Consider the following 12,155-nt stretch of genomic DNA (forward strand, 5'->3'; position numbering starts at 1 on the left):
TCCAAGATAGGGGGATGGGAGGCAGGCAGACCCTCCCCTGTCTGAATATCCATGAATCAGGAAGCACTCAATAACACCCATGAATGGGCCTGTTCGTGCAGTGGACCTGGATCAATGGAACCTACAACCATGAGTCTGTGCCCAGGATCCTTGGGTGAGAATCAAACTGGGGAACCTGAAGGAGGAGGGATGGACTTAAATACATTAATGTTCCTCCATCATTTGTCTGTTAGAAATATGCCCCTCCCATCACTGAGCCTGGTATAAAAGCAGCTACACCACAGTTTTTGCTGTTAGTTACTGGCTGTATGGTTGAATTTGCTGAATTTCCTTGCATCCACCATTTGGATCTATGCTTTTTTTCTCAGACTAGCAGCCCTCTCATTACTGGAAAAGAAACAGAATTGAATTTTATTTAAAGGACAACTCGATAGGTCTGAACAGTAAGTAACATTTTATGGTTATTTCGATGTGTTTTGCTCTGGTGAGCAGGAGATTTTTCCCCCCTATCTTGGGGGTTGTGTCTCTTGGTGTATTTCTTCCCATAGAGGCTCCTATGAAGTAGATTTCGAGGGATTTAGGTTCTATCACGTGCTCAGAGTGAGTTGACCTGTCCTCGATGGCATTATTGTGTGAAAACAGCTAGTTAAGGGTGGGGGACGAAAGTAAAGTTTAGCTGGTGAGGTGGCAGGTTTGAGCTGATCAAACTGAAATGAAGTGGGATTTGAGCTGAAATTGTTCAGGATCCAAGTGTTTGAAAGACTTTTCTGGTAGATTTGGGCTCATTCTCTGCATCGAGAAGCCAGGGCGCGACCGAGCCTCGTGGATTGTACATCTTTCGCAAGCGTGTTAGTTGCTGGTGAGCCGCGCCCGAAGCCCTTTCTAAACTTGTGCTTATGTCGCACTTCAGTGAGGGAAGTTGGCTCTCACCATCAAAGAGGGTTATCGAGACAGAATATCAGGACGTCGAATGTATGTGGTGGGGGGGGTTATTTTTCTCAAGAAAATGCCTGCCTGGATTTGAGAGAGAATTTGTCCAGAGGTTTTCGAGGGAGAAAAGTCTCTCCCATTTTATTTTAAGAGAGAGGACTCAACAAATCTGAGTATTTGTTTTTTAGAAGGGGAGACATGTCTCCAGATATAAAGAGAGGGGAGAGACTGATCTTCAAACTCTTTTTTAAGAGGGAGAGGGCACTGTATTCACACAGTTGTTATTCAGAGAGGGAAGCCAACTTGAATTGTTTTTTTTAAAATAAGAGATAAATATAAACACCAAATATTTCTAGAAGTTCACCTACAATTTTTACTTTCGAAAGAGAAAAGTGAAGCTTTTATTTAAGACAGAGAGAAAGGGAGAGAGTTCTTGAAACTAAATTTATTTTTTTTTGAGAGGGAACATCAATCCAACAAGTTTACTTTTCAGAAAGAAATTCACTCGGAGAATTCTTTTTTCAAGAGTGATCTGGGGGAGAATTAATGGACATTCAGTCACTACGTGTGTCTTTTTTTAAAAGAAAAATCCCTGCCACTGAGCTTTATTCTACTTAAGGTCAAACACAGAAAGAGACAAAGAGGCACAGAGTGGAAAACAAAATGTCTGGCCATCGAAGTTTTGTTCTGATTGAGGGAGAAATATGAATACCATCTTTATTTGAAGGAGAGAAATCAACCCACATAGTTTTATTTTGGAAAGAACTTTCATTGACTTGTTTTTGAGACAGAAAACCTTGTCAGCGAGTCCTTTTTATGCATGTGAGAGAGAAATCAGCCCCTCAAATCCATGTGAGATATCCAAATCTGGAAATTCGGGCGCGGCAGGTTTTCTGAGAGAGGAATCTGGCTCCTGATTTCTGTTTTGCAAGTCAGAAATCTGGCTGCTGATTTCTGGCTGTTGATTTTTAACAGAGAAATCGAGGGGCGAGTTTTATTGCAAGAGCAACAAATGTGAACAGTGAGATTATTTAGAGATTGAAAAATTCAGCCATTGAAAGGAAGATGGTGAGGAAGGATAAAGGGAGCAAAAGAGGGAGAAGGAGGAGGAGAGGAAGAGGGAGATAAGGACAGGGAGAGGGACAAGGAAAGGGAGAAGGAGAGGAGAAGGGTGAAGAGATAGGGACAGGGAAAGTGAGAGGGAGGGGGCAGAGGGAGAGAGGCAGGGGCAAATGGAGAGGGAGAGGGGCAAATGGAGAGGGAGAGGGGCAAATGGAGAGGGAGAGGGGGAGAGGGAGAGGGAGAGGGGGAGAGGGAGATGGGGAGAGAGGGAAAGGGAGAGAGGGAAAGGGGAGAGGGAGGATGGAGCAGCAGAGAGAGGGGAAGAGGGAGAGGGGAAGAGGGAGAGGGAGAGAGAGAGAGGGAGAGAGGGAGGATGGACAGCAGAGGGAGAAGAAGAGGGAAAGGGAGAGGGTAGGCTTTGATTATATGGCTCATCTAATTGAAAAACTAATAAGCAGACACTTTACATATCTGAGTTTAAATTAAATGATTTTGACTAACAAAGCACCATAAAATGAAATGACAGAAATCAGAACTTATTGGGGTGAATTCTGAGAACTTTTATTATCAGAGTTTACTCCTGATTATATTGTTCCTCTATCATTCATACGATATTGTCCGAGCTACTTTTGTCAGTGTTAATGATGATGGAACAGGACTGTAGTTTGCTGTATTTACAGCACATATCACATTGTAAGGACTGTCGGATAGTCAGATAGTGGTGGTGTGTTGTATTGCACGAGTCCTTCAACGGGGGTGGGTGGTTCAGCTCCGAGTCGATAGTGCGAGCCTTTCACACTAGTGACGAGCTTTGGTACTGCACACTTAACGATGGGACATTTTGTTTTATTGTATGTGATAAATTTATTTATTCTGAATTATACCATTAAAGGAGGGGCTTGCACTATTCAGTCACATTTGCTCACGCTGCTTCTTGTTAATGAGGAAACTTTGCACGCTCATGTCTCCAAAGGACAGTTCAATTCTTTTTTAAGGGCACGTTGACCCCGGGGGTTTCCCTCCAGATCACTTCCTGACTTGAATCTTATTGCATCTGCAGTCATCACCTACACTGCCCATGAAACGGGAGCCAGGTTAGGGGAAAGATGTTTTCACTTGTGGGGGGTCCAAAACTAAGGGCCATAAATATAAGAGAGTCACTAATAAATCCAACAGGGAATTCAGGAGAAACTTCTTTACCCAGAGAGTGGTTAGAATGTGGAACTTACTATCACATGGAGTGGTTGAGGCGAATAGTGTAGATACATTTAAGGGGAAGCTCGATAAACACATGAGGGAGAAAGGAATAGAAGGATATGCTGATAGGGTGAGATGCAGTAAGGTGGGAGGAGGCTCGTGTGGAGCATAAACACCGGCATAGAGCAATTGGGCCGAATGGCCTGTTTCTGGGCTGTAAATTCGATGTAATTCTATGTAAGGGTTGGGTGGGAACTCACAGTCTCAGTCTGTCCTGTCCGATTTTGAGTGTCAGCCCTGGGGAGTCGACAGGAGCATCTGCTGCTTAAGATTAATTCGTCAAATAAAAAATTATTTCTATGCATATTTTTACTTTAAAGTTTCTATATTAGTAGCTGCACTGTTGGATTCAGGAATTTTGCTCCTTTGAATTAATTTGTTGACTTCAGTGAAATGAATAGTTCCACCTATGGGGTATAAAAGATACAATTCTGTCTGGCTCTATCTAACTTTTTTGTTCTCTTTCTGTATTTTATACATAAAAGTGTGAATGTTTATGTGCCTTGTGTCAGTGCCCAGTCCCCCCCCCCCCGGGGTCAGGGTTTAAGCCGGGTGAGGTGGACTGAGAAATGGGCCCCATTCACTGCCCAACAAGATGCATCGACCCCAATCGCAGAGCAGCGCCACCTTCTGCCCCGGTGTAAAACTTCAGCTTCAATCCCAGCCATTCCTGCCATTCCTGACTGGTGATCGCCAGCCTAACGCCACTTAGAGCTGAATTACGACCTTCCGGGTCAGAAGGTCGTGGGCTCCAGGCCCGCTCCAGAGACTTGAGCACATAATCCAGGCTGACACCCCCAGTGTGGTACTGAGGGAGTGCTGCACTGTCGGCGGTGTCGTCTTTCCGATGAGGCGTTATACCAAGGCCCCGTCTGACCTCTCGGATGGACTTAAAAGGTCCCACGGCACTATTGCAAAGAAGAGCAGGAGAGTTCTCTCCAGTGTCCTGGCCAATATTTATCCCTCAACCAATAACACTGAAACAGTTTATCTGGTCATTATCTCATTGCTGTTTGTGGGATCTTGCTGTGCACAAATTGGCTGCTGCGGTTCCTACATTACAACAATGACCACACTTCAAAAGTGAAGCGCTTTGGGGCACCCTGAGGTTGCGAAAGGCCTTATAGAAATCCAAGTTCTTTCTTTCTTTTCTTTGCTAATTGCTTTGTGTCCACGGCCATTAGGACTTAGAAAAGGGCCCTTGGAGCTGTCAGACAGAGGAGACGTTAACCACGCTGCATTAGGTAGGATTCAATCACAAACCTCAGAAGTGAAAGGATAATGTTCAAGCTCATTACAGCACCTTGCTGATTATACTTTCAATGAATATACAGCTTTAACAGCTAAACCCGAGACGCTCAACTCACTACGATGTAACAGAGTTTCACTAAAGCAGTCAGAGCGAGCCTTTGGCTCAGCGCTAGCATTTCCGCCTCTGGGTCAGAAGGTGTAGTGTTCGAGCCCCACTCCAGACAGTCTGGAGGTCCAGACGGTCCAAGCGACTGGAGACCAGAGCTCCAGACAGTCCCGGCGAGTGGAGTCCAGAGCTCCAGACAGTCCCGGGGAGTGGAGACCGGAGCGCCAGACAGTCCCAGCGACTGGAGACCGGAGCTCCAGACAGTCCCAGCGACTGGAGACCGGAGCTCCAGACAGTCCCGGGGAGTGGTGTCCAGAGCGCCAGACAGTCCCGGGGAGTGGTGTCCAGAGCGCCAGACAGTCCCGGGGAGTGGTGTCCAGAGCGCCAGACAGTCCCGGGGAGTGGTGTCCAGAGCTCCAGACAGTCCCGGGGAGTGGTGTCCAGAGCGCCAGACAGTCCCGGGGAGTGGAGTCCAGAGCTCCAGACTGTCCCGGCGAGTGGAGACTGGAACTCGGCTCTGATTTCTGGGTTGACATCCAGTGGGATACTTGAGTCCGGTGGGTGGGCCCACCCCTCCCCACCATCGTATGTGTTGTGGGAGCCCAGAAAACAAAGACCTGCTTTCCTCGGTATTGCAGCATAATGAGGACACCCTCTCCAGTGTCCCGAGCTTGACCAGGACCATTGTTCCCATTCCCATTCTCATTTGAAAAACAAGACCAAAATATCGGGAAGAAAAGATTCCCAACAACACTGCTGGACCAGAACAGAGCAAAGATGACCTTCCCACTTTAAGAGCAAAACCAGAGATAAAGTGAGAACAACTGTATCAAAGGTTCTGTCCTCAGCAACAGAGTAATGAAGATATTGTTCCTTATCTGAAACCTCGCTCTGTAAAGAATTAATTAAAACTAACATACTGGAAAATATCGGGGCTAATCTGCTACTCTCAGTGAAAACAAGTGATGCTGTCCATACTCAGAGTTCAGGAATGACATTTGTTGCTCTTCTCTGAGCAGTCTTCAATCCATCAATGTCCCTTGAACAGTAGGGTGTCCTCACAGAGCCTTGAGCAGCCGGTTCAGGTGAATTATAGACAATGGAGAAAGTGATCTGGAAGTGAAATAGTATCAGGAGACCTGAGCGTTGCAGACGGTGTATTGATCATGGGTCCATGACATGTCTAGCCGTTATTAGGGCAGGGGAAGGGAGGAACGATGCTGAGTGATGTCGGCCAATTTATCAGCGAATCGCCTTGATAGGATTTTGAATAACTTAATGCTTTTCCTTCAAAAGTCCAAAGAAACCTTAAAAGCAAAATGCCATAACTGATCCCTTCTGATGAGATTTTCAATGTCTGCAAGAAACCTAAACATAAAAGATACAGACCATTAGAAGCAAATGATTAGATTTGTGAGACTGTACAGTAATTCTTTGTAACTGATCTAATGTATCTCTCAATTACTAATGAGCTTTCTATTTTACTTTTGTGACTCTACAGAGCAGCCATGAACACGCTCGAATATGAATTGTACGAGAAGAAGTTCAAAGACGTAACTTTGCCCCATTTTGTGAGCGGGATTTCCGCCATCTTGTCCTTCGCAAATGTCGCCGTCACCGTCGGCGACAAGGACCTCGAGCAGTCGGAATGTGGGAAGATGAAGATGGCGGTCGAGTCAGCCTACGAAGAGCTGAGCATGGCAGAGAAAGAGGCCAAGGGCGTCATCGACTCACTCACGACCGAGACCCTGCAGCTGACGGAGGACCTTGACCAGGCGAAGGTGGACATGAAGGATCTGGAGGAAAGCCTGTCGGTCAAGGAGGATGAGTTGATATCGTTGGAGAGTCACAAGAACCAGATCAGCGATGAGCTTCAAAAGGACAGATCTTCCCTGCAGCACATGAAGAACACTCTGAATACGGCCAACGCAAGAAAGGGAGACAAAGTCACCGGGAGAGATATGGGATGTGGTTTGATCTTCCTTGTCCCTTGTGTTGGTAAGAGGTGCTCGGTGCATTGTTAAAGATTATTACAAGTACACAGATCCACTGGGTGAACAGCGAGGGAAGAGCAAGATTCCAAACAACAGGTTGTGCATAAAAAATGTCCAAACATAAACACATTCATCTCACAATGCTACATAATGGGATCTGTAACTAGTGGGGTGCCTCAAGGATCGGTGCCTGGGCCTCAGCTATTTACAATCTATATTAATGACTTGGATGAAGGGACCGAGTGTAATGTATCCAAGTTTGCTGACGATACAAAGCTAGGTGGGAAAGTAAGCTGTGAGGAGGACACAAAGAGTCTGCAAAGGGATATCGACAGGTTAAGTGAGTGGGCAAGAAGTTGGCAGATGGAGTATAATGAGGGGAAATTTGAGGTTATTCACTTTGGTGAAGAATAGAAAAATAGAATATTTTTTAAATGGTGAGCAACTATTAAATGCTGGTGTTCAGTGCGATTTGGGTGTCCTCAGAGAAGAAACACAAAAAATTAGCATGCAGGTACAGCAAGCAATAAGGAAGGCAAATGGCATGTGGGCCTTTATTGCAAGGAGGTTGGAGTACAAGAGTAAGGAAGTCTTACTACAATTGTACAGGGTTTTAGTAAGACCTCACCTGGAGTACTGTGTAAAGTTTTGGTCTCCTTATCTAAGGAAGGATATACCTGCCTTAGAGGTGGTGCAACCAAGGTTCACTGGATTGATTCCTGGGATGAGAGGGTTGTCCTATGGGGAGAGATTGAGTAGAATGGGTCTATACTCTCTGGAGTTCAGAAGAATGAGAGGTGGTCTCATTGAAACGTATAAGATTCTGAGGGGGCTTGACAGGGTAGATGCTGAGAGGCTGTTTCCCCTGGCTGGAGAGTCTAAAACCAGGGGGCATAGTCTCGGGATAAGGGGTCGGCCATTTAAGACTGAGGTGAAGAGGAATTTCTTCACCCAGAGGGTTGTTAATCTTTGGAATTCTCTACCCCAGAGGGCTGTGGATGCTGAGTCGTTGAATATATTCAAGGCTGAGATAGACAGGATATGGGGACCGGGCAGGAAAGTGGAGTTGAGGTTGACGATCAGCCATGATCTGATTGAATGGCGGAGCAGGCTCGAGGGGCCGAATGGCCTACTCCTGCTCCTATTTCTTATCTTCTTACGATCTCAAATGCTTTAGGTTCAGGAAGATTAAAAAAATAAGGAAGAGGTTCAGAAAGGACTACTTGGCTTTCAAAGAAAATGCACAACTTTCGGTGTTCTGCCCTCTCAGGTGGATGTAAAAGATCCCACGGCCACTATCTCGAAGAAGAGCAGGGGGAGCTCTCCCCGGTGTCCTGGACAATATTTATCCCTCAATCAACATCAATAAAACAGATTATCTGGTCATTATCACATTGCTGTTTGTGGGATCTTGCTGTGCGCAAATTTGCTGCCACGTTTCCCAAATCACAACAGTGACTACATTTTAAAATTACTCCATTGGCTGTAAAGCGCTTTGGGACATCCTTTACCTTTCTGCTTGGATAGCATGTGAGTGAATAACCAGCTTCTCCCACCTCAAAGAACCAGGTGTTCTTAGAAAGTACCACAATGGTCTCCTTGATGTGAAGGGGATGATTTGCAGGGTAAAGAAAAAATAATCCATAAATATTTGAAGCAGGAAGGTAGCTGATCACAGGCGCATTTGGGGCTCGCTGAAGATCTGATTGATGGCTGTGGTGTGCCGGTGATCAAACTATTTACTCAGGGAGCTTTCTATCTTTCTCTTCACTCTAATGGAGCAGACCTCAGTCTCTGGTGCTCTGGGCTCTTCAGCCAGTCATTATTTTCGATGTCTGTGCTCCCGACGAGGATAGTTCTCAATTTATGACTGATGTTTTTTGTCACTTAGACAGCCACAATGCTGACCAAATAGTTCTAGGAGGAGACTCGAGCTGTGCCCCCAACCCCAGGGAGCACAGGTATCCCCTGGACCAGATGACAGCCATAATGGAAGGTAGGAAAAAGACTCAACTGTGGCAGGATGCAGCAATCATCATCAGCAGCAAGAATCTTGAGAGGGGCTGGGCCATCAATTATTGACCCATCATTTGTGTAAACACCAGAGAGACACTTTGTGCTGGCAAAGACAATCAAAGGCACCATCATAAAGGCATGAGGAGATTAGAAGGACATTTGCTGCACAGATCCACACTGGGCCTAAGTGTCCTGCTCTCTGGATGAACTGTGTCCCTGTTGGGATCAGCTGAACCTTCGCTAATTCGGCCGTTCCTGAAACTCAGTTTTTGGGCAGCAAATTTTTGGCATTTAGCCATCTGTAGCCCAGAGAACTTTTGGAAGCTCATGTGCTTCGTCCAGTTCCCAGAATGTATTTACCCTTTTCCTGAGGAGGAGCAGGTTTTTACACAAGGTTAAAACAGACCCAGAGTTTTGTTTCACCTCCCTCTGGGACGCTTCAGATATCTCATCTGGAAGCCTTTGATCATTCAATCACTGAAGAACACTAACAAGGGATTTTCAAGGTGATGCATAGGGAGAAAATTACCACCCCTCTGGTACAGAGCTCCAGATACAGAGAGTCAAATCTATCCACTACTATAACTATCCTACAACTATTGAGGTCTGAGGAGCTTTTGAGATGAAATGCTTAAACAGATGAATAAGGTCACGGCAGTCCAGGTTCGTCACGGTCAAATAAACTGTGTGTCCCTGTAATAGGGATGAACAACATCCCTTCGCCAGCTGGCCAGTATTACGTACTTTATTGCAGACTGAGTCCTGTTGTCACTGGCAACAAAGATTTTTACCTTTAATCAATTCTGATTTCAGCACACCTTGACGGAACTATTTCTTACTCGTTTTATCTTAGACAGGGGTCCTTTTATTATCTTGTCGTCCTTTCACTGGGTTTTATTTTCAGAGCACAAAAACCACAGCCCATCTGTCTCCTGACATCCTACTAGGCTGATTATATTCTGAGATGGCTTTTTTACTGAAATCATGGAGCAACAATTTTATGTTTTACCCTGTTCCTATCTCTACCTTCTTTCTCGAGCTGTTTGGTCTCTTCTTGGCTCCACTACTGTCAAGGCTTCTTCGGCAGCTCCTCCCAAACCCGCAACCTCCGCCACCCAGAAAGGCAAGGGCAGCAGGTGTATGGGCACACCATGGACGGCCGTGATCTCATGGGTACGGTAGCATAGTGGTTATGTTACTAGACTAGTAATCCAGAGGCCTGAACTAATAATCTAGGGTCATGAGTTCAAATCCTGCCACAGCAGCCGGGGAATTTAAATTCAATGAATTAAATAAAATCTGGAATTAAAATACTAGTGTCAGTAATAGTAGCCATGAAACTACCGGATTGTCGTAAAAACCCATCTGGTTCACTAATGCCCTTTAGGGAAGGAAACCTGCCGATCTTACCCGGTCTGGCCTATATGTGACTCCAGACCCACAGCAATGTGGTTGATTCTGAAATGGCCTAGCAAGCCACTCAGTTGTAAAATCTCGCTTAAAAAAAGTCACAATAAGAATAAAACCGGACACGACAAAGGCAAACCAAGCCCAGTCGACCCTGCAAAGTCCTCCTCACTAACATCTGGGGACTTGTGCCAAAATTGGGAGAGCTGTCCCACAGACTAGTCAAGCAACAGCCTGACATAGCCATACTCACAGAATCATACCTTTCAGCCAATGTCCCAGACTCTTCCATCACCATCCCTGGGTATGTCCTGTCCCACCGGCAGGACAGACCGACCAGAGGTGATGGTACAGTGATATACAGTCAGGAAGGAGTGGCCCTGGGAGTCCTCAACATTGACTCTGGACCCCATGAAATCTCATGGCATCAGGTCAAACATGGGCAAGGAAAACTCCTGCTGATTACCACCTACCGCCCTCCCTCAGCTGATGAATCAGTCCTCCTCCATGTTGAACACCACTTGGAGGAAGCACTGAGTGGCAGCAAGGGCATAGAATGTACTCTGGGTGGGGGACTTCAATGTCCATCACCAAGAGTGGCTCGGTTAGCACCACTACTGACCGAGCTGGCCGAGTCCTGAAGGACATAGCTGCTAGACTGAGCCTGCGGCAGGTGGTGAGCGAACCAACACGAGGGAAAAACTTAATTGACCTCGGTCCTCACCAATCTACCTGTCGCAAATGCATCTGTCCATGACAGTATTGGTAGGAGTGACCACCGCAGCAGTCCTCATGGAGAGGAAGTCCTGTCTTTGCACTGAGGACACCATCCAACGTGTTGTGTGGCACTATCACCGTGCTAAATGGGATAGATTCAGCAGCTCAAAACTAGGCATCCATGAGGCGCTGTGGGCCATCAGCAGCAGCAGAATTGTATTCCAGCACAATCTGTAACCTCATGACCTGGCATATTCCTCACTCTACCATTACCAACAAGCCAGGGGATCAACCCTGGTTCAATGAGGAGTGTAGAAGAGCATGCCAGGAGCAGCACCAGGCGTACCTAAAAATAAGGTGCCAACCTGGTGAAGCTACAACTCAGGACTACATGCATGCTAAACAGCAGAAGCAACATGCTATAGACAGAGCTAAGCAATTCCACAACCAACGGATCAGATCAAAGCTCTGCAGTCCTGCCACATCCAGTCGTGAATGGTGGTGGACAATTAAACAATTAATGGGAGGAGGAGGCTCTGTAAACATCCCCATCCTCAATGATGGCGGAGTCCAGCACGTGAGTGCAAAAGACAAGGCTGAAGCGTTTGAAACCATCTTTAGCCAGAAATGCCGAGTGGATGATCCATCTTGGCCTCCTCCCGATATCCCCACCATCACAGAAGCCAGTCTTCAGCCAATTCGATTCACTCCACGTGATATCAAGAAACGGCTGAGTGCACTGGATACAGCAAAGGCTATGGGCCCCGACAACATCCCGGCTGTAGTGCTGCAGACTTCTGCTCCAGAACTAGCTGTGCCTCTAGCCAAGCTGTTCCAGTACAGCTACAACACTGGCATCTACCCGACAATGTGGAAAATTGCCCAGGTATATCCTGTCCACAAAAAGCAGGACAAATCCAATCCGACCAATTACTGCCCCATCAGTCTACTCTCAATCATCAGCAAAGTGATGGAAGATGTCGTCGACAGTGCTATCAAGTGGCACTTACTCACCAATAACCTGCTCACCGATGCTCAGTTTGGGTTCCACCAGGACCACTCGGCTCCAGACCTCATTACAGCCTTGGTCCAAACATGGACAAAAGAGCTGAATTCCATAGGTGAGGTGAGAGTGACTGCCCTTGACATCAAGGCAGCATTTGACCGAGTGTGGCACCAAGGAGCCCTAGTAAAATTGAAGTCAATGGGAATCAGGGGGAAAACTCTCCAGTGGCTGGAGTCATACCTAGCACAAAGGAAGATGGTAGTGGTTGTTGGAGGGCAATCATCTCAGCCCCAGGACATTGCTGCAGGAGTTCCTCAGGGCAGCATCCTTGGCCCAACCATCTTCAGCTGCTTCATCAATGACCTTCCCTCCATCATAAGGTCAGAAATGGGGATGTTCGCAGATGACT

At 46.5% G+C, this 12,155-nt stretch overlaps 1 protein-coding gene across 2 annotated transcripts in view; it reads left to right on the plus strand.

Annotated features, from left to right (window-relative positions):
• The first annotated feature begins 312 nt into the window (after window positions 1-312).
• LOC137324343 (uncharacterized) overlaps window positions 313-12,155 on the plus strand; it is a 22,117-nt gene continuing 10,274 nt past the window's right edge. The window contains exons 1-3 of one of the 2 annotated variants that reach the window (XM_067988532.1): window positions 313-443; window positions 6,108-6,604; window positions 8,492-8,596. In XM_067988532.1, the coding sequence (XP_067844633.1) occupies window positions 6,115-6,604; window positions 8,492-8,596 (595 nt within the window). In that variant the 5' untranslated portion in view covers window positions 313-443; window positions 6,108-6,114. The remainder of the gene's footprint in view (window positions 444-6,107; window positions 6,605-8,491; window positions 8,597-12,155) is intronic. The other variant, XM_067988534.1, reaches the window with a different exon arrangement.

Source organism: Heptranchias perlo, chromosome 8 (genome assembly GCF_035084215.1).
Source record: "Heptranchias perlo isolate sHepPer1 chromosome 8, sHepPer1.hap1, whole genome shotgun sequence".
NCBI classification, from domain to species: Eukaryota; Metazoa; Chordata; class Chondrichthyes; order Hexanchiformes; family Hexanchidae; genus Heptranchias; species Heptranchias perlo.